The sequence below is a fragment of the Paracoccidioides lutzii genome (genome assembly GCF_000150705.2).
Source record: "Paracoccidioides lutzii Pb01 unplaced genomic scaffold supercont2.22, whole genome shotgun sequence".
Lineage (NCBI taxonomy): Eukaryota > Fungi > Ascomycota > Eurotiomycetes > Onygenales > Ajellomycetaceae > Paracoccidioides > Paracoccidioides lutzii.
Window position 1 is genome coordinate 78561 of NW_015440968.1, and position 25757 is coordinate 104317.

A 25757-nucleotide genomic window follows, 5' to 3' on the forward strand; every position below is an offset into this window, starting at 1 on the left:
GCGTTGACTGTCTCAATCACAGTCACTCATTCATGATTCCCAGGCTGTAGGAGCTTTGCCCGGCCATAGCACTCAGCACTAGTGATGACCTTAGTAGTGGCACAGAGCCCCATGGCAAAGCCAGTCTCATCAAAGTTGTATATATCCTCTGACAGAATCCCATGCTCAGCAATTGTAGTCTTCAAGATCTTAAACCAATCCTGTATAACCCTGATATCTTCGCATTTGGCTTGTTCATGATTATAGCGTCTGAAATAGCAGCTTTGAAGCTCTGTACAGTGTTTAATCAGTCTTGAAATCCAGTTCTTGCTGACCCGGGGGGGAGAGATGGTAGAGATGATGGAATTCCATAAGGTAAGAAGATAATTAGCCATATCCTCAACAAATGCCGACCGGGGGGGAAATCCTTGTTTAACATGGCCCAGCACCCATTCAACTAGCCTATCCTCTTCAGTCTGAGTCAATTTTGTGTGAATTTGAGTGTAAATTCACCCGTGCAGGTCTGCCACTCAGTCGATGACCAAGAGTAGAAGATGAAACATCAAATAGGCGTGCAGCTTCACAAATTGAGAGTTTTTCATCATTTTGAATAGATTTTATCATGAGTTCAAGCCTCCCCTCTCTCTCAATAGAATTTGAAGAATTTTTATTGCGAATTGGTGGCATAATTGCGCGTTGAAGTGGAAGGGTAGTTGAATTAGATGATATTTTGAAATGGTGTCACGCTCGCTGGGGTGTCTCGCTCAGTGTGGAATTACGTTAAGCCCTTCGAGAGTTTGTTAACTTACCTATCGCTGTATTGATACAGCGCAAAAACACCAGGCTATTCTATTTTTGAACTAGGTCGCGCAATTGAATTCAATTATTGACACCGAATTTCAACCATAGGTTGTATACAGTATACGGTCCCCATACAATTCCCGAAACGTATGCTGAGGGAATATAAATCTGCTTTCCATAATTGATATGTTCCATGGTAGTTATATTCATTTTAACTTCTTGTGGGATGGTTCAATCTCCTCTTCAGATGAAAGGCTAGCTAGACTATCTATATACACAATCACGTGCGGTGGGGCGGCTGCCCGGGCAACGTGTGCCCAATACTTCTGAACTCGAATCGCACTTGAATTCGTCCCTAACTAACAGTTACATCCAACAAAAGCCGCAAAAAAGCAATATGTATTTCAAAATACCGTACATTAACAATCATCTAACTAAATGAAAAACATCTCCAATCAATACCGCCCATATCCATCATGGCGGTTGCCATTATAAGTGTTTTGGCCTTGGTAATATCCACGGCCACCGCCTCTATAGGATCCGCCGCCCCGAGCTCGGCCTGCATTGCCTCCTCCTCCACCACCACCACCACCACCGGAGGTATTATGGCTTCCTCGATACTGTCCATACCCTCCTCTTTGCCCGTATTGCTGGGTTTGACCAGATAGCCTATCTTGGCCGTATTCCCTTGGTTGGTTATATGACTGAGAGTACTGACCACGTTGTCCGGATTGATGTGGATAGCTATGACTCCGTTGTTGTTGGTAGGGATGAGCTTGTGGGAGCCTGTCGAACCGAGATGCACCATATGCACCACCAACCATCCTTGGGGGTGGAGGGGCCCATCCTGCTGGGGGCCCACCCGTATGCGATGGCGGTATTGGCGGTGGCACGAAGTCAGGGTTAATATGAGCGGCAAAGGGGTTAGGCCTATCGTTATTGGGACGGTTGCTGCCATATGACATTGGACCACCTCTGCCCCTACCATTGCTGAACGGCACTCCTCCAAAGGAGCGGCCGGACCGCTGAGCTTTGTTTCTGGTGATTTCGATGTCGGTTTTATCGAGGACTGGAGGGTTAGGCTTTACGCCTCTTAGAAGCATCGATTTGTGAGTGTTCATGGATTTGGGAATATCGTAGAGGACACTACTTCAAGTTAAACTAAGGAAAGGACTACCGAAATGCTTCAATGTTTGGGGAAAAGAGAACTTACCTTATTGAATGATCTTCATCCAGTGTGGGTAGATCCACGTTATCAAATGGAGGGACAAGAGAGCTATGCGGAACGTACGCATCGTTGCGCTCTACTTTACCTCCCAAACCTTCGCTCACTCGCATGTTTAGCTTCAACTTCGGTAGTCCTTGCTTCTTGGAATAGAAGTTCGCGGTTAAATTATCGTATAACGGATGTCGATCGGATACGAGGAGCACATCTCTCCCCATTGAGTTTCGAGCATGCTCCTCGCTCGATAAGAGGTGATATCGCTTCTCCATCGCAACCAGGAGACGTTTCTCGTCAATGAATGGTAAAAGTGCTACCCCCTGCCATGCAAATTTCTTGCCATTAAGATCTATTGGAAATTCCTCAGGGTAGAAGTCGATGATTTCACTATTCGGATCTGACATTAGGTCGTGGAATACTTCTGGGATTGCGTGATTGGATGCCGCCGGTAAGACTCCCATCAATTGCTCAAAAGGTTTGAATGGTGCCCCTCTATTGAATTCAATGTTCATTTTGCCCAGGTCAACGAAATCGGCAGCAAAAGGAGCGTAATGGTACGGGTAATACCATGTCCATGAAGGGCAGCCCTGGAAATAGTATAGGAGCACCCATGCTAGGCCTTCAACGTAAGCTCTGGCTACCTTGTGACGAAACTCGATATCCTTTGGATGAACTTGAAACTTCTGCTCGTAATACCGATCAGCGTACCCTTCTTCCCACAGTCTAACTGTGTCCGGAGGTAGATCATCATCGTTGTCTTGTGGTTTTATTGAAGGCGTCTCGGACTCTGTTCCTGTGTCTAGAGCGTCGGCCTTTCTTTTGCCTAGGTGAGTTGGTGAAGAAGCATCGGTTGCACCATCCACAGAATCTTCCGCATCAATACCAGTAGAATCACCATTACTACTAGCGCCTTTGAAGAGTTGACTTTTGATAGCCGCAGCCGCGCTTTTGTTGGCCATGTTTGCCTTGTAAATGGCGCCACGGTTCACAACCATGGAGTGTGTGAGTTCCCTCTCAGCCCTAGAAATATTGCCCTTTCCAGGAACCATGAGTGGTGGCGGGGCGGGTAGAGAGAGCTCATTTCTCATTGTCCCATAAGTAGGAGAGCTTCTACGTCGTTTTCGTGAACGCTCTTCCTCCCGGACTCTCTCTTCCTCTTTCCTCCTTTTGGCGTTCGCATTTTTTCTTTCTTCAGTTTGGCGACGGCGACGGAAAATGGCATCCTCTTGTTTAGCCAGTCCTTGTAAGATAAGCTGTGCCCTATTCAAATCAACATGGCCATCTTTGGTTAAATAACCACCCATGACAGGTATATTGTCGCGCCATATAGCAATCAGGGTATCGATGCCGTTTTCTCTGATATCTAAAGATGGCAGATGGGGCAAGAAATCATTTCCCACGAAAAAGCACATAAACACCCAGTCATCTAGAGCTCTCTCTAAATCGAAGGGAAAAGGTTGCTGCGGAACGTGCATTTCGACAGCGAGGTATTCACGAAGTACAGAGACATGGAGCCAGATGAAAGGCTTGAGGGAACTTCCTTTGCCCTTTTCATCAAATTCACCATTCTTTTCTTTTGCAGTGCCTTTACAGGCTTCGGCTATATGGCCAGTTTGTCCACATAAATGACAAGTTCGCCCTTTAGATTCTTGGAAAAACACGTCTTCTCTAAGAACTCGAAAGTGAGGTTCATGCGTTGCAAGTCCCAACATAATCAAATCAGCATCCTAGAAATAAACAGTCAGCGGTCATTTGGAATGGAAAGCTGTGTCTTGGACGAAAAAACCTACAAGACCATATATCACATGGCGAGTGTTTGGGTTGTGCTCAGGACAGGACCTTTGTGATCTGATGAATTCCATAATTTTATGTTCACCTTCACCGGGAACTGTGGCATCTGAAATGATAATTTTCAACTAGAACCGGTTAGCTTGTGAATGAAAATAAGATTGAGGCAAACAAACCTTCTCCCAAGCAGGGTCAGTGTTGAGTTTATATGCAACCCAATACCGTAAAGCTGCAGCAAGGATATCCATGAAAGGTGTGCCAGGTGTGATGACATTGGAATCCCATGTTTTCACAATGACTTCCTCTACAATCTCCTCACAGCTCTTCTTCCCATTTTGTTTTCTGAGCAATTTGGCAAACTCTACCTTTTTCTCGTCAGCTTCCTTGGCTTCTTGGGCAGAGCGGAATCGACGAGAACGTTGTTGGTTCATTTTAGCACGTGGAGCGACGCCATCTGGGCAAAACAAAATAGAAAGTGTTAGCAGGACAAGTTCATATAATATCATGCAAAGGGGTGGGAAAGGAGAGTAGGAAATTAAACGCTGTACTCCCCTCCGAGATAACAGAATCATCGTAATGCGATAATAATGTAATGGTTCGAAGGGAGACATCTAATTCCAACGCATCGGTAGCTGAACATACCAACAGCAATCATCAACAGTTTCCTGGGCCTGACCATGTTCACAACCCGATCTGTATACTTGAAAATCTCCAACATCATCTCTTCCTCGTTTGAAGGAGGTGGCTTGCCCTCGGGATGGGTACATGGATGGACGATTCCATTCATGTCCAAGTATAGGTTATCCATTTCTTCGCCATTTGGATTCGGTTTAGTCGTGTCCACGGGAACCTCCTGTCCATCAATTTCTTGCGGCAATTCTTCGACGACCGAAGATATGATTTTAGGGTATTTGGAAGATAACCATCGGAAAAGCGCTGGTACACCCATGTTGGCGGTATTATGCACCTGTCAAAAACCTGTCAAGCCAGCCAACACGTACTCTATCCCGATGCTAACAGGCACGGCTCAATCCAGCGCGAGTTTTCGCGAAGCTGACGGAGGGCTTTGCGATGAATAAATATGGTCAGAAACCATAAGTGCCCCAGTTCTTCCGCTTGAAACAACACAAACGATAGTGCGAAAGGCAGTTCAACTCGAAGCCGCCTCGCAGGGTTGAAGTTGCAATGCTCGTTTAACAACCTGAACAATTTTTTACGATTCTTATTGCTGGAAAGTAGCAGATCCTCCAGGGAGATTTCAAAGTACCGGACAAATGATGTTCCGAGGTAAGGTCACATGATATCTCTGTCCCATTTCGGTGGAGACAGGTGTACCAAAGCACAGTGTTACCTCTGAACATCAGCTATTTACACGCACAACCTTGGGAGAACGTATGAATTAAGCTTGAGCGTAGGATTGTATGTACTGTGGTTATTTCTGGCATCGATTTCAGTGATAGCTATTTACTGTGGACGGACGGCGATGGGTGGAGAGCGACCGTTGAACTATTTGATCACAATCCCCACCCTCAGACAGTAGAAGGGTTCAATGGTTGCGAACAACGGCTGCTGAGGTTTAGAGCGATCATGCGTTTGAGCACTCACCTGCTGCCATGTTTCGAATTCTCGAGTCCCAAGCTCCGGCGAGACAGACGGCTGCGGATACTATCAATACCCTGAGCAACAGGCTCCAGAGCGCGACGTTGCTGGAGGACCGTCGAGCAGCGATCTTAGGTCTCCGGAGCTTTGCGAAGGAATATCCTGCATCTGTTGCATCCGGCGGCCTTCGTCCGCTGATCAACAGCCTGCGAAACGATGCAGAGGATGTCGATACTATCAAGGTGGTTCTGGAGACATTGTTGATGCTGTTTTCTCCGGATGAAAGCAGTGTATGTTGCACCTTTTAACTGTTTACTTATTGGTGCAGAAACTTGGCCGCTAACCGCTGTTCGATTGCAGCCGGAAGCATCTGATGAAATTGCACTTTGGCTTGCGGATGAGTTTACACAGGTAAGTGGGATTCATATCGGTTAGCTTCAAGTTTATTGACGAGGTTGAACAGCGGCAAGACAACATCACGATTCTCCTAGATCTTTTAGATGCCAAGGAGTTTTATTCTCGACTATATTCCCTTCAATTGATGTCACGTATATCGAGCGCACGCCCAGAAAGAACTCAAGAATGTATTTTTACCGCACCATTAGGAATATCACGGCTGGTTAATGTCCTGAGTGATAGCCGTGAACCTGTGCGCAATGGTACGTTTACGTTCATCTTGCTGTCTCCCGATGTGTGGTTGCCACATTTGCGGAGCACGACGCTGATTTATTTCCTCCTTGATTTGGAGTAAAGAGGCACTCCTTCTTTTGATCGCATTGACGCCATCATCCGCGGAACTTCAAAAGGTTGTGGCTTTTGAGAATGCCTTCGAGCTTATTTTCTCCATAGTAGAGGCCGAGGGCTCTTTAACGCACGGAACAATGGTTGTTGCAGATTGTCTTTCGCTTTTAGGGAACCTTCTAGCGCTTAATGTTTCGAATCAGTCATATTTCCGTGAAACAGGCTGTGTGAAGAGGATTGCAACGCTCCTTGTTGCGGCAAACCAGGAGGAAGAAATCGAAGGTGGCCTTTCCGAGTGGCTATTGGAGCATCGGGATAAGAATTTATGGGGGCTCTTGGCTATAATACAGTTATTTCTTATCAGGGGGGGGGTCAGTACGCCGGTCAATCAGTCTGCGTTTTGGCAAAATGGGGTTATGGAGCAGGTTCTTCGTACAGCATTCAACCCAAGCTTCAATGTCACGATCAAGGCTAAGGTATGTAATTATTCCCCGGACTCAATGCTGTATAGGTTTTGCTAACTCTAGCAATAATTGTAGGCACTTGCAACGTGTGCGGATTTGATACGTGGAAATTCCGCGTTGCAAGAACAGTTTGCAGATATAGATGTCGCTGTTGGACCCAAAAAAAATCAAGAGCCGTTTACAAATGGTGCTTCAAAAACAAGCACTTATGAAACGCATAATGTAATAGAGGCTCTTCTCGGCCTAACTCTCGAGTCACAATCGGCCAGTTTTCTAGATGCAAGGTTGTCTGCCTGCGACTGTGTCAAAGCCTTTTTCTCAAACCATTCAGGAATTCGACTACATTTTCTCCGCAGGGCAATAGAGGGGCATAACAGTGGAGAAGACCAAATTCCTAATATTTTTACAATTCTCCTCCAGCCGCCAGGTAGCAGGGGGAATACCGACCCGTACCAACCATGGCTTGCAGCTGTTTTACTGTTCCATCTGGTTTTTGAGGACACTGAATCGAAAGCTCTCGCTATGAAAGTCACTGAAGGCGATGCATCAAGTGGTGAAGAAGTTATTACCTGCGTCCAAGCAATTGCAGGCAATTTGATCTCTGTCATGCAAAGGAATGATGATGAAAGGATCTCCGTGGGATATTTAATGCTTCTTTGCGGTTGGCTTTTTGAAGACCCAGACGTTGTTAATGATTTCCTCGGCGAGGGAAGCATCGTCCAGAGGCTTATACAAGAAACGAAACAAAATACTTCATCCAAGGCACTCCTTCCTGGCCTTTCAGCTGTCCTGCTTGGCATAATTTACGAATTCTCCACCAAAGATTCTCCAATACCCCGCGCTACACTACATCAGCTATTGACCAGCGGGCTGGGAAGGGAACAATACATTGACAAGATCACTAAACTCCGTGAGCTGTCGCTGGTGCGAGATTTTGAAGTTTTACCCCGGACGGCGCAGGGGGGTTATGATGGATTGCCCGAAGTATATTTCGACACAACGTTCATCAACTTTTTAAAGGACAATTTTAGTCGGTTGATCCGTGCTATAGATCGTGACCCTGGCTTCGAGGTACCCATTATTGCCAATGGAATCCAGAAGGGAATATCGCGTGAATTGGTTGACACTCTCCGAGCACAGGTAGAGGATAAGAGCCAAGTAATTCAAAAGTTGGAATCAGACCTATTGACCCTAGAACGAAAATTGGAGCAGGAACGGCTTGACCACAGAAAAACGAAGGATTCAACAGCAGTTGAATTAGGTCGTATCAAACATATAAATGAAACTCTCCAGAGAAACCACGAAGAGGAGATAAGAACACTTGAGGAGCGGAACAAACAGTCTCGAAACGATCTCCTCCGACAACATGGGGAACAGCTACGGGATATTGACACACAGCTCAAGCAGAAATCCGCGGAATACGAGAAAAAGGCTTCAAAGATCCGTGAGCGACACGAGGCTGAAGTGGCAGATTTGAAAAACACTATACAAGAACTGAAAGCAAGCCTTGAGAAGGCTGGTAAGGATCATATACAGGATCTTCAAACCGCCCACGAGGAGTATTCCTCGAAGCTGTCTTCATTGGAAGCACGGAATCAACGCGCGGAAGAACGTACTGAGGAGTGCGATGAACGTGTTGCTAAGGCAGAAAAGGAACTCAAAGCTGCCCAGGCTGCGCTGGAAGCAGCACAGGCCGAATCGAAGGAGAGGGAAGAGGCCAGAAAGGCTGCGCAGGGAGAACTTGAGGATCTATTGATCGTTTTTAGCGACCTGGAGGCTAAACGGGGCCAGGACAAGGTAAGCACTCTTGCGTTATGTTCGTGTAGAATTACGCTAACCCATAGTTATAGAAACGTTTGAAGGAATTTGGGGTAGAAGTATCTGAGGATGAAGATGGGGATGACGGAGAGGAAGAAGAGGATGGAGTGGAAAAAACGATTGGTTGATCCTTATCCCATACATAGTTCCCCCTGTAATTCCGGTTGTGGCTAATTGATACCTGCTTATGACACGGAAGCGGTTTGTACCATTTCGGATTTAGCCTCCAAATATTTCCTAGCATTAGAGAATATGATAGTATTTACGTATAATGCTCAATGACTTAAATATTGATATTATTCGATATTATTTACTGAGTCCTGAAGTTATGGCCTCTGCCGAATGGGGAGTCATCCCACCAACGCTGGAATATCTCAGTGGCGGGGTAACCCTAACCAAGCGCCCAAACCTTGACTCTTAAAAATATTTACCTGAAAAGACTCATCGTTCCCGCACCACACTTTGCGACAGCAAATCACCACAAACTACTCCGTAGAGAATCGGCTGGCGATGGCTGTTGACTTCCCAAAAGAAGAGGAGGCCGTCCTTAAACGATGGAAGGAAATTGGCGCCTTTGAGAAACAAGTCGAACTGTCTCGAGGAAGAGAACCATACACTTTCTACGATGGACCTCCCTTTGCGACAGGGCTTCCGCATTATGGCCATCTGCTAGCCTCCACCATAAAAGATATCATTCCGCGATACTGGTCTATGAAGGGACGCTATGTCGAGCGCAGATTCGGCTGGGATACCCATGGCGTTCCTATCGAGTACGAAATCGACAAAACCTTGGGCATGTCCGGATCGGAAGCGGTGGAGAAACTGGGCCTCGCAAAATACAATAATGAGTGTAGAGCGATTGTCATGAGATTCGCTACGGAGTGGAGGGAGATTATTGACAGACTCGGGCGCTGGATTGATTTTGACAATGATTACAAGGTGGGTGTGAATTTTTTTAAAAGAATAGTGTCGCGCAACTTTTGCGCAGTGCTCTGAACATTTGTAATACTGACTTTCCAAGACGATGGATACTTCATTTATGGAGAGTCTTTGGTGGATAGTGAAACAACTTTTCGATAAAGGGATGATTTACCGAGGATACAGAGTTATGCCCTACTCCACAGCGCTCAATACACCCCTGAGTAACTTCGAAGCCCAGCAAAACTACAAGGATGTGCAGGACCCCGCGGTAGTCGTCTCTTTCCCGCTCCTCGATGATCCACAGACAAACCTCCTAGCTTGGACAACTACGCCATGGACCTTGCCGTCGCATGTCGCGCTCGCCGTACACCCTGATCTCGAATATGTGAAGATTCACGATGTGGCATCGGGGAAGAACTATTTCCTGATCGAATCTTTACTCGGGACGCTGTATAAGGACCCGAAGAAGGCGAAGTATCAAGTTCTTGAGCGCCTCAAGGGATCAACTATGAAAGGGTGGAGATACAAACCTCTCTTTGACTATTTCTATGAAGAGTTTAAAGAGGTAGGATTCCAGGTTATCAATGCGATGTATGTCACTGCGGACGATGGTGTTGGTATTGTTCATCAGGCTCCAGCCTTTGGTGAAGAAGATTACAATGTGGCTGTGGAGAATGGTATTCTTACAGAGACCCGGCTGCCGCCAAACCCGGTTGACGAGAGAGGTTGTTTTACCTCTGAGGTTCCGGATTTTGCTGGCCAACATGTAAAGGCAGCAGACAAAGCGATTATAAAACACCTGAAAGCAGCTGGACGCTTGGTTGTTGATGGCCAGGTCACCCATAGTTACCCATTCTGTTGGCGATCTGACACACCCCTCATCTATAGAGCTGTACCCTCGTGGTTCGTCAAAATCGGCCCCATAATTCCTCAGATGCTGGAGGGAATCGAGAAATCCTATTGGATCCCATCCTTTGTCAAGGATAAACGATTCGCCAGCTGGATTACGAATGCAAGGGATTGGAACATCTCGAGAAATCGATATTGGGGAACCCCGATTCCTTTGTGGGCAAGCGACGACTTTAAAGAAATCATCGCCATTGGGAGTGTTGAGGAGTTGAAAAAGCTGAGTGGCTATACCGGCGAATTGACTGACCTGCATCGTGACAAGATTGACCACATTACCATTCCTAGCAAGCAAGGAAAAGGTGTATTGCGCCGTGTCGATGAAGTTCTTGATTGCTGGTTCGAATCCGGAAGCATGCCGTATGCTTCGCAACATTACCCCTTCGAGAACCAGGAGCAATTCGAAAAGTCATTCCCCGGTGATTTCATTGCAGAAGGCCTTGACCAGACTCGTGGATGGTTTTATACCCTCACCGTTCTTGGAGTGCATCTATTTGGAAAGCTACCTTTCAAGAACTGTGTTGTTAACGGAATAGTTCTTGCTGAGGACGGCAAAAAGATGTCCAAACGATTGAAAAATTACCCAGACCCAACCCTCATTATGAATCGCTATGGATCCGATCCCCTTCGGCTGTACCTTATCAACTCTCCCGTCGTTCGCGCAGAACCTCTACGATTCAAGGAATCAGGCGTAAAGGAAATTGTCGCCAAAGTTCTCCTGCCCTTGTGGAACAGTTACAAATTCTTTGAAGCCCAGGTTGCCCTGATTAAGAAGATCGAAAATGTTGACTATGTCTTCGATCCTGCCGCTGAAGCGACTAACACCAATGTCATGGATCGCTGGATTTTAGCCAGCTGCCAGAGTCTGCTCAAATTTGTCAACCAGGAGATGGCTGGGTACCGGCTTTACACCGTTGTTCCACGACTCCTAGGACTAATTGACAACACCACCAACTGGTATATTCGATTCAACCGCAAGAGGCTGAAGGGAGAACTTGGATTGGACGACACTTTACACGCCCTTAACACCCTTTTCGAGGTCCTTTATACCCTAGTCCGTGGCCTCGCACCTTTCATCCCTTTCATTACCGATAACATCTACCTTCGTCTTCTTCCCCACATCCCTAAATCTCTTCAAGCGGAAGACAGTCGCAGCGTCCATTTCCTCCCGTTCCCTGAAGTTCGTGAAGAGCTTTTTGACGAAATCATTGAGAGGCAGGTTGGTAGGATGCAGAAGGTGATTGAGCTTGGTCGTATTGCGCGTGAACGCAGAAGCATCGGGCTCAAGTCACCACTAAAGACCCTCGTTGTGATCCACCAGGACCAGCAATATCTGGATGATGTGCGATCGCTTGAAAGCTACATTCTGGAAGAATTGAACATTCGGGACCTTAAACTTTCATCTGACGAAGATAAATATAACGTCCAATACAGTGTCACTGCAGACTGGCCGATCCTAGGCAAGAAACTGAAAAAAGATGCACAAAAGGTCAAAAAAGCACTTCCTTCTCTCCCAAGCAGCGACGTTAAGCAATTCGTCGCTGACAAGAAGATGGTTGTTGACGGCATCGAACTTGTTGATGGTGATCTGGTGATTAAGCGTGGTTTGAAAGAAGATGAATCTTCCAAGGATTTCGAAACCAATACTGATGACGATGTCCTCATCATCTTGGACGCGGTTTTATACCCAGAGCTAGCTGAGGAAGGATTGGCCAGAGAGATCGTGAACAGGGTTCAGAGGCTCCGGAAGAAGGCTGGGTTGGTTCCGACTGACGACGTGGGCATGGAGTATCGGGTTCTCTCTGACCCGGACAATATTGGCATTGAGCATGTGTTCCAGACGCAGTCTAAGGCGATTGAAAAAGCGCTGCGTAGACCCATTGACCAGCATATAGTGACAGAGGTTGAAGGGAAGGCACCTGATGGCGAGGAGGAGGGGATCATTCTAGAGGAGGAGCAAGAGGTGCAAAAGGCGACGTTCTTGCTTAGACTGGTGAAGTTGTAGTTGGGAGTGTTTTCTACAAAGAGATGAAAAGTTTTCGGAAATTAAGGAGGTCTTTTTATGATACAAAAAAGTTCATTTACGAGAACCGGGGGGTGGGGGAATGTGGGATAGATTTAAAGAAGTTGGTGTTGAGTTTTTCTTCTTTCTCACTCAATTAGACATGAATAGGATGAATCATTCTTGGCTCCAATTGATTTCACTATTTTACACGTAGTCTAGGATATATCATATCATCATATTATGTTTTCTGAAATGAGAGCTATATTATCGTCATTCCACCCCATCTATGGCTTTTTAGCCGCAGCCTACATGCATGCAAGGTTAGCTCAGGGATGAGTGATACGGTCAGAATCTGGACCTTACCAGATAGCAGTCTTTTAGCTTTATAAACTCATGTATGCACATATCCTTTCGTACCGTATTATAGTCTGCGAAGACACATTTCCCGTACGCCGTCGCCTATATCAAAGAGAAATCAAGATCAGTTTTGACAAAGTTACCTAGGCAGGCTCTGGAGGGGAGGGCTTTATGGAAGATTCAAGACATGGTGACAAGCCACCGACGAACCTGGGCGGAACACTGGGCAGCGGCTTTTGCAAATTTCTCGATTGGTCTTGTTCTGCCGGACATATCGTAAGGCAGCTCAAGAGGGATCTGAAATAATTATTTCCTAAACCCCAGTGTTCTGGAGGTTGGAAATGACCGCGGTAGTTAACTAGAGAAAGGGAGGGCTGCTTATATAAGCCCGGTGATTCAGCGATCCGCGAACCGCGCTGGCTGTTACCGCGCAGGAACAAGTGCGAAGGTTTGTCGCAGATGATCATAGTGATAATGCCTCTCTGCGTCCAACTCCCGCTGCTGGTTCTTATATGAGGGGCCTGGGTAGAAACATGAATGCCGCCGCTGCTCATTGTCTGCTCTCACCTTTGTCCTTGCCCCATGGCGATGCGATGAATGTTTTGCTTCGCTTCTATGTATCAAACAACGCGCCATAGGTCGCAAAACGCTAGATGCATCCACCGCTTGGCCCCAAAACCGCTCCGGACGAGCAACTATTACTTTCAGACCAAGGTCAGTTGTTTCTTTTCTATCCGCTTACGTCTGCGCGTTATATTTAGCGAAGAAGGCTTGGCGCTGATTCGAAGCTTCGAGGCTTCGCGAAGATGTCAACATCCTCCTTCAAATCATCACCCGCGCCGAGCAGCAGCCCAATGTCGATCGACTCCCCTTTCGCGCTGTATTCGCCGCGTACGATTCTGTGCTGTCGGAAAATGGCATCGAGGCGGAAACCGACCGGACGTACCTGCGTTTTCTGTTCCAGCTGGGGGGCAAGTCAGCACCCGGTAATACGCTGTATGAAAAATTCGAGACGCTTTTGCTGCGGAACGGCATTCGACTTGAGTATGGTGATGAGACAGGGGGGGAAGGAGAGGGAATTGAACAGGGTCATGCTGCGGATATGGAAACGAATGTTGCGCAGGTCAAGGAAGAGCGTGCCGGACAATGGTTACCGAATGGATATACCCCCAATAAAGGACGGCGCTCTAGAAGAGCGTCGTTTAATTCGATATACGATGCGGCCAACGAGACTACACAGAAGAGTATATGTCGACCCAGTTCACGGTTGTCAGTTTCGAGACTGGATATTTGTACAAGAGCCTCTTCTGCATCCCCTAGCAGGAGAAAAGAGCCACCTCGACATGCACCGGTACCCCCGCTTTTGGAAGCTGGGGACAGGATGACAGGGGACAAAGGCAAAAAGAGGAATAGCCGTCATAAATCGCAGGCTGGTGCTTCTGTAATCCAGACCCCAGAACCACAAAGGTATCTGGATGGACAGCATCTGGATCGGCGTATCAATCATGCCAAACCCGAAAACCATATCAGACCAAAGCGGCTATCCTTCGATAGCAACGAGTCATCTGCTGTTGAATCTCTCGATTCACCTCTGCAGGATGAGGATCCTATACCTAGAGGACCACTACCCCCAGAACTATTATACCAGCCTTCTCTTTCCCATCTTCTTCGGGATGCGTCTACATTCAATATGTATCGTCAACGGAGCGCGCTCCGACGAATATTTGATGAATGGGCGGCACGCGCTAAGCGACAACAGCAAGTCTTCGACGAGATGCAGAAGATTGCAGCCAAACATGATGCAACCACTCTCCATCGACAAGCCTTCGACATTTGGCGAGGCGCACTGCGGCAAAAACGCCAGGAATCCCAGGTGGAACGATTCTTCAGACACCTGGAGAAACGAGCTTCCCGAGCTCGAGATCTATATCTGCTTACGAAGGCATTTACTCATTGGGCACATATTACCTCAGATGAGGTGAAGAAAACCTCTGCTGCGAGAGAGCATATCTTATCCATCAAGTATTTCAATGCCTGGCGGGAGATAACGGCGGTAAACGAGATGAAAGCCCAGCGATTTGCGCTGATGAAGCCATTCAAAGCCTGGAAGTCAAAATTTCAACTAATCGAGAGAAACGAAGTCAAGCCTGATGCAATTTATCGGGAAAACCTGATCAAGTCAGCATATTGGAAGTGGTTCTGGTCGTTTTGCGACCGACGTGCTCCTCAATGGAGGGATTATCGTTTAAAGCACAAGTCACTATTAGCATGGCTCCGCGCATTGCGAACCCAACGGGAACTTGACCAGGACATAGATTCGAGCAACAGACGGGCTTTGCTCCAGGCAACGTTCCAGAAATGGTCTCAGAAGACGTGTACTATTCTCTCAGCTCATAAAAGAGCAGAGAGCCGGTGGAGGACTGGGCTCCTCGAAAATTATTTCTCTGAATGGCGCATTAGAACACATCTGGAGCCGATCGTTGTGCGAGTCTCCCGATCCGTTGACGAGAGAATCCTCCGCTCCTCCCTCAAGACATGGGCTTTACAAGCACGCATGTCGAGACAGGCACGGGAATTTGATCGTCTCCGGATCATGCGGAATGCATGGACTACATGGAATGACAGCTTGCGCTGTTTGGCACTTTCAGCACGCATTGACGAGCGTGTCGCTTTGCAGACGCTGTATAAATGGGTGCTGCTGGCACGGATGCGGCTGATGACAAGAATCCATGAGCTGCGGTTAAAGCGCGAGATGTTTGAGAGAATGACCTTAAATTCCCGAGGGATCTATACTCGCCTTCTGTTTAAGGAGGAGGAGTTCCGCGCTCATCGCGGACGGGAACTACTTCGGTCGAAACTCCACAACTGGAGGGAGAAGCTTGCTGTCCAACGACGACGGGAGCATGTCGCACAGGTGTTCTACGCGCCAAGGCTTGAACAGGAGACTCTTGATGCCTGGAGGAATCGTATGCAACATATCGCGCAAATGGAGGCCTGGGCAAAGGATGCTCATTTCTATTTCCTGATGACGAGGTGTCTTAAGCAATGGAGCACAGCTACGGCAAATTCGTCCAAGAAACGACGGCAGGATGCCTACGCGACTGTCAGACGGAGGATAAAGAAGAATTTAGCCGCTCAAGCAATTTCAGTTTGGCGATCCAATACGGATGCTATTGCACGGCTAGAACGCCAGGCTGTCGAGATGGATCGAATGCGGTTGTTCAAAATGGGTACGGAGGCGTTTGACAAATGGCAAGCAGAAACTTCACAGCGTCAAGCCAACAATCGTGACGCGGATATATACTACAGTCGCCAGCTGGTCTACAGCTACCTTACACGGATGGTTGGGTCATTTATTAAAATCCTTGCAGAGGAGGAGAAAGCTACACATATTTTCAAAATACACGTCTCCACCGTGGCTGCAGCGCAATTCCGCAAATTGTCTCTACGCATTTTCCAAATCAAAGCTACTATAGAAACGGCAGATGCACTATATGAGCGAAATCTCCGCAAGCATTACAGAAATATGCTCCGGCATTGGTATGACAAAACAAAGCGACTACTAGATGATAAAGACATGCCGCGTTCCTCTATTCTTGGAGCTGGAGAAGCCGGTAGTGGTTATGGCTACAGCGTCCTGGAAACACCAAGGCAGCCCATCGTCGACCCATGGCCCTCGGTGGAACAAACTATGAGTCCCAGTGAGCTGGGCCCGCTTCTGACATTCACTGCACAAACTCCGATACCTACGCCCGGTTATTTGAATAGCCCGTCAAAGCGGGCTGCGCGGGCTAGAGCTCTGGCGCAAGTGTCTACGACTCCTGCTACACCTATTAGGACTCCATTTGCGGCTCGTCTAAGGGCGGAGCAGGTGCGGACAGAACCGCGACGCTTTCCGGCGAGAGGGCGTGTTAATATTCGGCGGAGTTCGCTGGGGGCTAATGTGCGGTTTGTTGACGAGAAGGAGGAAGAGGAAGAGTGTGGTGATAGTGATGAGGATGGTGATGTGGATGAAGATGAACCTCTCTCCCCTACAATAAAAAGATCTACGAATAAACCCAACTAAGGTTTCTTTTCTTTTCTTTCTTTTCTTTTTTTTTCTTTCTTTCTTTCTTTCTTTTTTTTTTTCACTCCTATGATACGATATGAGATTTGGAGTAGGGTTAATGGTTTTTGGCATTTTGTTTTACTCCCTGGTTGCTGGATGGGATATATATATGTGATTTATGAAAGGTGTTTTCGGGCCTTGTTCTCGGTCTTGGTTAATTGGGTTATTATATACCAGAATAGAGCAGGACGGATTGCCCTTGTTTTTTGGTTTCTTGGTGGGATTTGACTTATTGCTTTTTTTTTTTTTTTTTGAAGTTATTTTTAATTCCCATTAACAAGCATTGCCATCGTCATGGAGAGGTGCACATGAATGGTTCAGGTGAAGAGGGATCCTAGTCTAACTATTTAGCGTGTTTTAATGGGCTCTGCAGGTGTGTCGCATGAGCTTCCCGCTGGGTATTATTTATTATGTTTCTGTATTCAAAGAAGGGAGGACTTCTAGATAACTATTCCATAACTAACTAAGCGGCTCTTAGCAAAGATCCATGGATCCATCCATATATGATATTGTTTCATTATTGGATGCCTCAAAAAATCCATATTTTGAGTAGTTGGTCTGACTTTGTGTTCTGGTGGTGACGTCGGCAGCTCAAGGTATGCTGACTACGCAACTAACAAGCGGTTGATTTTATATTCTCCCTCTGATAACAAGCTCCGCTAACCTCATACAACTGTACTACCGGATAATTACGGTCTCTAAGAAAGCAGAACCCCGTAACCGTATTCTTCTCGGCGATGGTATAAGAGGCCGCGACCATCAAAACTGGCGACTTCCAGCGTTCCTATGCGGGCGGTGCTGCCTGGCAGGCCCCCAGCGAAGCTCCAGACCCTGAGCACCGCGCTGTGGGAAAATGTCCGCATAATTGTAAGTATACATGTGCCTGGGAGTTTGGGGTTTCTCCTCAGAGTTAATAAGGACGTATATGTAAAATGTTGCTAATGTTGGGGTTTCGTGCCTGCGTTGTTTTCTAGTCCTACATTTCCGGCAATGCTCTCGTCATCCTCACCGGAGCGCACAAGCTCCAACAGACCATCTACCTGGATGACGCGGAACAACTCGAAGCTATCGTAATCGATGAAGCTTCGGGTAGAATTGCGGTGGCTGGGGGTCCGGATATTTCGGTTTTTAACCCATATCTGGTTGGCGATGATACCTGGAAGGTCCGGAGACTCCCGCTACATACTGCTTTGTTTTATACATGGGTTTAGAAGGGAGCGGGTGTTTAAATATTAGGGTAATTAGCGGCTAACGTGATAATAAGTGGAGTTTATGCCATACGTTTCGCGCCCCGGACGACGACGGGAGAGTCAATGTGCTATCATGGGGCGCCGCCAATGAGCTCCTTGCTGGTAACTCGCGCCTAGCTCTCTGGAACCTCACGGACGAGCCGCAAATAATCTGGACGAGAGACATAGCAAATCCGGTCAAATTTGCGCAATTCTCCCACGATGCAAGCTTGATAGCGTCCACGGGCCAATACGATCGTCTGGTCAAGATATGGAAACGACTCTCTTTCAACACGCACGATGTCCGCTTCGAGATCTCCTACCTTCCTCACCCAGATACCGTCACAGGCATGCACTGGAGGCGGCCGCAACATCCGGAACAGACCATGGACAATATTCTTTATACGATATGTGCGGATAATAAAATACGGGTTTGGTCGGCCATGGATCGGACAGGTTCCATGTCGGCGCTACAACTTTGGACAGAGATCGATATGGTTGATGCGATTCAGCCAAGGCAACCTGATAATAGTGAGTTTGGAAAAAGGAGGTATGGGTTCATAATTGACGGTCGAGACTTTTCCGTTGCTACGGAACATGCCGTCCAGTCCGGGGCTACACAACAAGGGGATAATCCTGCGCTGGAGCATCTTGTGGAAGTGGCAACAAAAAGCCCGGAAGTGTGTATTGTCATGGATGGCAGAGGCCATATGTCTGCATGGGGACTTGAGAATGTCGGATGCAAAGCACGGCCATCCCAGAATATGTTCAATATAACACATGTGGAAGGATTGAACATATCCTTTGCTTCAGGCATTCAACCAAGTGATGACTATGCCCAATTTTATGCCTTTGCTGGTGGAGAATCTGAAGACTCGTTCACGATTTTGGTCCATTATTTTGATGGGCGGATTGAGTGGTTTGACTCCAGGGTGGAGGTGTTGTTTGATCCATCGCAGCGAAAGAGGCGGTTGACTTCCAGAGCAGTATGGTCCGGGCATGCAGGACCTGTCAAGAAGATAGTACGGAATGTCAGTGGGAAAGTTCTTGTTTCGCGTACTGATGATAACAAGGCCACGGTTTGGCGACAGAGGGCTAGCAGTTCCGGTTCTGTTCTTGTTCGACAAAGTGCTCTCTACTCAGATCTTCATATTCACCGCACTTGTTTGATTGGTGATGGGAAATTCCTGATAAATCTACACCACAAAAGCATTTCTCTTTGGGATACCCGCTCATTATATGCGGAGAGGGTGGCGACATGCGATTTCAGGTTGGCGTCGAAACCACTTTGTGTCTTACTCCTACCGACTACTGAGGAGAACAGTTCAACCGTCTACGTGGCGGCAATTGCCGCCGATATGACTGGAGTTGCTTGGGAAATTGGGCTTCCAGAAGAGCATGTTATTGTGAATGGGGCAAATGGATTCCATAGTCCTAAGATGCGGGAATTTTGCACGTTCAATCTCGGTATTGATGAAGATGTGGCTTATATTTTACCAATCGACCCAGCGGGCTCTTCTATGATGATTTCCGGTTTCCTTGATCTTTTTGCAACTGATATAGCTCTGTCATACACCAACAGTGGAACAGTCAGGACCTGGACGGCGAAAGTTGATAAGGAGTACGAGAAAATTGATTGGCTCCTAACCTCTACGGTTGAGACTGGGATAGGTAACCCGTCACTTGCTAGCGGTGCTTCAATGCGAAAGGCAGCAATCGTTGACCAAAATCGAACCCGACTCACGATATGGGATACCACTGGATCTCAGTTGGAGTTTGAGGAGAGTTTTTCGCATCAGGATATTATCAAGGATCTAGATTGGGCGTCAACACCTCATACTCAATCCATTCTGGCCGTTGGATTTCCCCACAAGGTGGTTCTTATGTCCCAGCTACGGTACGACTACCTTGACGCAGGGCCATCCTGGACGCAGATCAGGGAAATCTGTATACGGGATCTAACACCTCACCCGATTGGTGACTCTTGCTGGCTTGGCAACGGTAATCTTGTTGTTGGATCTGGCAATCAGCTATTTGTCTATGACAAGCATATCGAACTCAGCAACTGGTTGGTCACTAATCTTCGTCTCCCAGCGCGTCAGACGTATGTGGATCTTTTCGACGCTGTTAGTCGGTTGAATGGCACATTACCAGTGTTTCATCCCCAGTTTTTGTCACAATGCATTCTTTCCGGAAAGACAAATTTGGTACACCTAATTCTCACAAGTCTGTATCGAAAACTTAAATTCTATACCGAGGGGGACGAACTTGATGCATTCCTGGATATCCCGCTTGAAGACATATATCGAAATGACGATGTAAGTTTCTGTTGGCTGGGGACTTCGTGCTTGATAAAATGAGTGAACTAACAGTCAACAACCCAGATATTGACAAAGGTAAATTGGAAAGAAATGAATTCACACTATGCCGACTTTACAACGGATGATGAAGCTTCTGTTGTGGATGAGACGCTCGCAAGGTCGCTGAATGAGAATTTGATGCGAGTCGCGTTGCCTCAACTAACAAGTACGGAGCAGTTCCGTGTTGTTGATATTATTGAATGTGTGGCAACTGTCGACAAATATCGTCGGTCAATGGATGACAACGCTGCCCGGTATATACTTTTCTTCCGGCAACACATGCTAAGGAAAAGCCAGGGTCTTCCAGAACAGCCCTCTATCTCATGGCGCGAGATTGTATGGGCTTTGCACAGCGACAGTCATGAGATCCTCGCGGATCTGGTCTCCAGGCAATACCATAGCAAAATGCTTTGGGAACATGCGAGGGAGAGCGGATTATTCATGTGGATTACGGATTTGAATGCCTTGGTTAGTAACATTTTTGAACTTTGAAATGCGACTGCTTTATCTGACGTCCCTTTTCTTCGTCTACTAGCGAACTCAACTTGAAGTCATTGCGCGCAACGAATATACCAAAACAGACGAAAAGAATCCCATCGACTGCAGCCTTTATTACCTCGCGCTTAGGAAGAAGAACGTTCTCCAGGGTCTTTGGCGAATGGCAAACTGGAATCGTGAACAGTCTGCGACCCAGAGGCTATTGTGCAATAACTTTAACGAACCAAGGTGGAGAACAGCGGCACTTAAAAATGCATATGCATTGCTTGGGAAACGGAGATTTGGTAAGAATATAAATATTGTAGATACTTGCATAATCGTGTTTCTTGCTGCTAACAGTGATGACACAGAGTATGCTGCTGCTTTCTTTCTGCTGGCAGACCACCTGCGTGATGCTGTTTACGTATGCATGAATCAACTCCAGGACGTGCAGTTGGCTGTTACGATTTCAAGAGCCTACGAAGGGGATGATGGGCCAGTGCTCAAGGAGATCTTAGAGAAAATTCTTGTCAATGCTACTTCTGAAGGAAATCGGTGGATGGCAACATGGGGTTTTTGGTTATTAAATCGACGAGATATGGCTGTACGCGCGTTGATAGTAAGTTCATCATTTGCAAGACAATGAATACAAAACCCCGCCTTCAAGAAATCCGATAACTAATGATTTTAATCACGAAGTCACCAATTGAAACTCTTATCGCATCCTCACTCTCCTCTCCCACTCACCCTGGGACAATTGCGCTACAGGCAAAATCGTACCTATCCAACGATCCTGCCCTTGTCATCCTCTACAAACAACTCCGCGACAAGACCATGCAAACACTTACAGGCGCGATGAAAATCCCAGCCAGGGACGAGTGGGAATTTGTCATGCGCAACGCCCGGCTATATGACCGCATGGGCTGCGATCTTCTCGCTCTCAACCTCGTGCGGGAATGGGAGTTCCTTAAACCGTCTCCTCTACCCAGAAAAAATCAACCCACACCTTTATCATTCGCAACGCCGGATCTGCGAAAGCTGCTGAAACGGAGGAGCAGTTTGGTTGTTGCTGATATGCCTCTATCGTCAGGGTTACAGGAGGAGTTGAAGAGTCAAATTAGTCCGAAGAATGGGAAGCATAGGTCCCCGTCTATGTTTGAGGAACCGGATTCCAATTCATTGTTGGATAGTTTTGGCTTTTGATTAAATTCTTTTCAGTATTTAGAAGGGGATACTTCATTTAGATTATGCTCGGGTTATGCTTTAACTGTCGGTTTCGGGGTGCATTTTCAAATGGGGAGGCTCGTTTCATTCATGCGTGTACTCTTCTTTTGTCCTTGTTTTACAAAGGAAATCCATCTCTTCCGGACACTGTCCGGGTTATTATTGTATTTGCTAATCTAGAAGCTCGTGTATATTAGTATACCCATACTTAATTATTCTCTGTCACAAGAGAGACCTGAAACTATCCCGTTCTCCGCTGGGCCTATCTCCATCGATAAACTACACCAAGCACCATGACGTCAGTTGGTCACATCAAATTATTAGTAATCCCATCCGAGGTTGCTATTTCAGTTCTCCTTGCATCATCTTCATATATACTATATCAACACTTCGCACTTTGTACATATTTTTGTTCAGCGCAGTTAGACTCGTCATGTTGGTTAGACGCTCTGTCGGGATTTTATAACACATAGCTTCCACGAGCGTTGGCGGAGGAGATTCCGTCGATCTGCTGTGCTCACTCAGGTCCTTTCAAGATGGCTGTGACAGGCCCGTCTCCGTCCAACCACAGTGATTCTGTGAGACAGTCCCGGTCCTCCGGCTCAGGTTCATCGAGGTGCATCACAGAGACACATTTTGGCCATGATGGCATCGATGATAGTGTCAGTTATTTTCATCCTGACAATGAGAACATGGACGACAATTCCCGTACAGAAGAACAGCAACGCCCCCGAACCTCCCCGCAAAGTTTCACCGCACGATCCCTATTCATGGGTCTCGCAATCGGTACTCTCATCACCTTCTCAAACACATACTTCGGTCTCCAGACGGGCTGGATCAGCGGCATGGCAATGCCGTCTGCTCTGATCGGATTTGCCGTCTTCAAGTCCATGTCCCGACATCTCTCATTCCCCTTCACACCAATCGAAAATGTTCTTATTCAGACAGTTGCGGGGGCTGTGGGGACAATGCCATTGGGCTGTGGGTTTGTGGGTGTGATCCCTGCGATGGAGTTTTTGCTAAGGGAGGGACCTGATGGGAAGAATGGAGGCGATGATGGACAAGGTGAAGGGGGCCCTTTGAAGTTGTCGTTTTGGAAATTGGTTGTTTGGAGTTTGGGTGTCTGTTTATTTGGGGTTGTGTTTGCGGTGCCGTTGCGAAGGGATGTTATTGTGAGGGAGAAATTGAAGTTTCCAAGTGGGACGGCGACGGCGTTGGTAATCAGGGTGCTACATGGCGGTGGGAAGACAGAGGAGAATGGGAAGGGAACCGAGGCAGATGCTGAAAGAGAGAGGCGGAGGTCGAGGTCGGCACATGAACAGGAATCGCTATCTCGTAATGATGGGGAGGACACCTCGCATTCGATTTCGAATTTTGCACTTGCTGAGCGGGATAGGAGGAAAGATTGGAAGGAGAAGATTAAATTGTTGACCTACGCATTTGGGATATCTGCGGTATATGTAAGAGGGCTCCCGGTTCTGTTTTCTTTGATATGCTCCTGATATAATTTTTTTTCTAGACTCTCATCTCCTATTTCATTCCGCATCTTCGCGATCTTCCTATTCTTGGGTCTCCACTTGCAACTCACTGGCTGTGGACACTAAATCCTTCCCCAGCATATATTGGCCAGGGTATAATAATGGGACCTTCGACATCCCTGCATATGTTAATCGGGGCGATTTTGGGTTGGGGATTACTTTCTCCACTTGCCAAACATCGGGGATGGGCTCCTGGGCCTGTCGACAGCTGGAAAGACGGCAGCAAAGGCTGGATTGTCTGGGTTTCCCTCTCCATCATGCTCGCGGACTCAATCATCAGCCTTGGCTGGTTGATTGTCCGACCATTTATCACGTACGGGCCGGGCCTTCTAGCGAAAATACAGCACAACATAACCCGGAAAAACTTCTGGCGGAATCTTTTGACATTCTCTTCTCGCCGAACAGGTTATACAGCCATTAGCCACACCGTTATAAAGGAGCACGAAGAGCATGATGCCCCATCGTCCGAGCTCATATCCACAGGTACTGTACTCATCCTCCTCCCGCTCACACTAGTCCTCAACGTGATGTGCATGCACATTAGCTTTGGTAGCCTTATCAACCCTGCTCTCTCAACCCTCGCCACCATTCTCGCCCTGTTCCTCTCCATAATGGGTGTTCGTGCCCAAGGCGAGACGGACCTCAACCCCGTATCCGGGATCAGCAAATTAACCCAGTTAATCTTCGCCTTTGCAACCCCGACCTCCAGCCACACCCGTCGCACCGCAGTCGTCACGAACCTCCTAGCCGGAGCCGTCTCCGAAGCTGGCGCTCTACAAGCAGGTGACATGATGCAAGACCTCAAAACCGGCCACCTGCTGGGTGCCAGCCCCAAAGCACAGTTCTATGGACAAGTCATCGGCAGCCTCTTTGGCGCTGTGGTTTCCGCTGCGGTGTACAAATTGTACATCTCTGTATACGACGTACCTAGCTCCATGTTCCAGGTACCCACGGCATACGTATGGATATTCACCGCGCGACTAGTGACGGGACAGGGCCTGCCAGCCATGGCATGGCCGGTAGCCGCGATTGCTGGCCTGATGTTTGCCAGCACCACGATTTTGAGAATCATTGGCGCGTCACCTTCGTTTTCGGTACCTACGAATGGGAAAGGTGGTTTTGGGGGAAGAAGGGGAAGTGCACCATGGCGCGCATGGATACCAGGCGGCATTGCAGTTGCTGTGGGTATGTATAATGTGCCATCATTCACACTTGCCAGGGCCATTGGGGGAGTTATCGCATGGTGGTGGGGTCGTAAACGACAACGACACAGCCAACGAAGAGGCCATTCCGAAAGAGATGGTACGGATGATAGTCATGCCCGCCTACTTACGCTGTCGAATAATGGAGACGATGACGATAACGCGACTGAGCTACCATCTGGGAGATCGGGTTCCTTTGCTGTTAGGCGTGGTGATGAGGATGGTGGTGTGGGAGATAATGCTGCGATTGGCTACGGCCAGGATGAGAATGACGATTCAGACGCGGGGTCGACTGTTGTGATTCTTGCGTCTGGTCTTATTTTGGGAGAGGGGGTCGTGAGTATTATCAATCTAGTACTGGCGAGTGCTGGAGTTCCCCATCTGTGAGTCTTTATCTTTATCTTTATTTATTTGTGGCTACTTGATATTCCAAGATGTCCTGTATACATTCACACAAACTCCACGGCGTTTGGGAGTTTCTCATTTGGATTGTTTGGTTTTGTATGGTTGTTTCTGGTCCCATTTTGGAGCAACATGGGAAGGCATTTTCTCTCCATTATACTTATATGTTCTTCATGGCATGGTATTGTGAGTTTATATCCATCCCTTTTTATGACCATCTTTCTCCTGGATATGTATATAGCATATTGCAAGATGGTATGGGACATACATCTCCTGATACCCTATTCTGAATACGTACATCTATAGTTATATAAAGTTTAACGTTTCTCCCTACTTTATAAAAACCCTCTCCAATTATATATATATAATCTTGGACATATTTCTTATACCACTCTTTTGTCAGACCTGAAGCGACTCCATACAATTTTAGAGAGCGACAGGACACGAACGATGGGTGACACAGGATCGATTCATGACAACTCATTCACTTATAGTGAATTGAAGTCTTGTGAGTTCGTGGCAATTTGGCGATTGGTGGAAGCAGACCACAGTGAGTGGGTGTTTCGCGTTGCAATGGCCACGTGATGGCAGAGCAGGGCCACTTCAAACTCCCAAC

General features: G+C 47.3%; 5 protein-coding genes across 5 annotated transcripts; 4 read left to right on the plus strand and 1 right to left on the minus strand.

The window, feature by feature from the left end:
• Positions 1-1235: 1235 nt before the first annotated feature.
• PAAG_07103 (5'-3' exoribonuclease) lies at positions 1236-4739 on the minus strand (the record flags this gene model as incomplete). Its single annotated transcript, XM_015846127.1, has 5 exons — positions 1236-1926; positions 1994-3729; positions 3793-3918; positions 3967-4244; positions 4433-4739. 5 exons carry the CDS (start codon positions 4737-4739, stop codon positions 1236-1238), a joined length of 3138 nt encoding a protein of 1045 aa, XP_015700562.1.
• A 664-nt stretch (positions 4740-5403) lies between these two features.
• On the plus strand, positions 5404-8540 carry PAAG_07104 (intracellular protein transport protein; the record flags this gene model as incomplete). The annotated part of the gene is made up of 6 exons (XM_015846128.1): positions 5404-5679; positions 5750-5800; positions 5853-6048; positions 6143-6606; positions 6670-8391; positions 8445-8540. The coding sequence occupies 6 exons, from the start codon at positions 5404-5406 to the stop codon at positions 8538-8540; spliced, it is 2805 nt and encodes a 934-aa protein (XP_015700563.1).
• Positions 8541-8922: 382 nt separating this feature from the next.
• Positions 8923-12244, plus strand: PAAG_07105 (isoleucyl-tRNA synthetase; the record flags this gene model as incomplete). The annotated part of the gene is made up of 2 exons (XM_002790823.2): positions 8923-9351; positions 9434-12244. 2 exons carry the CDS (start codon positions 8923-8925, stop codon positions 12242-12244), a joined length of 3240 nt encoding a protein of 1079 aa, XP_002790869.1.
• Positions 12245-13254: 1010 nt separating this feature from the next.
• Positions 13255-16667, plus strand: PAAG_07107 (hypothetical protein; the record flags this gene model as incomplete). Its single annotated transcript, XM_002790825.1, has 2 exons — positions 13255-13315; positions 13390-16667. 2 exons carry the CDS (start codon positions 13255-13257, stop codon positions 16665-16667), a joined length of 3339 nt encoding a protein of 1112 aa, XP_002790871.1.
• An 828-nt stretch (positions 16668-17495) lies between these two features.
• On the plus strand, positions 17496-25126 carry PAAG_07108 (regulator of V-ATPase in vacuolar membrane protein; the record flags this gene model as incomplete). Its single annotated transcript, XM_015846129.1, has 10 exons — positions 17496-17576; positions 17684-17872; positions 17974-20256; positions 20323-20766; positions 20834-21080; positions 21147-21394; positions 21475-21964; positions 22197-22297; positions 22536-23459; positions 23519-25126. 10 exons carry the CDS (start codon positions 17496-17498, stop codon positions 25124-25126), a joined length of 6615 nt encoding a protein of 2204 aa, XP_015700564.1.
• Positions 25127-25757: the final 631 nt, after the last annotated feature.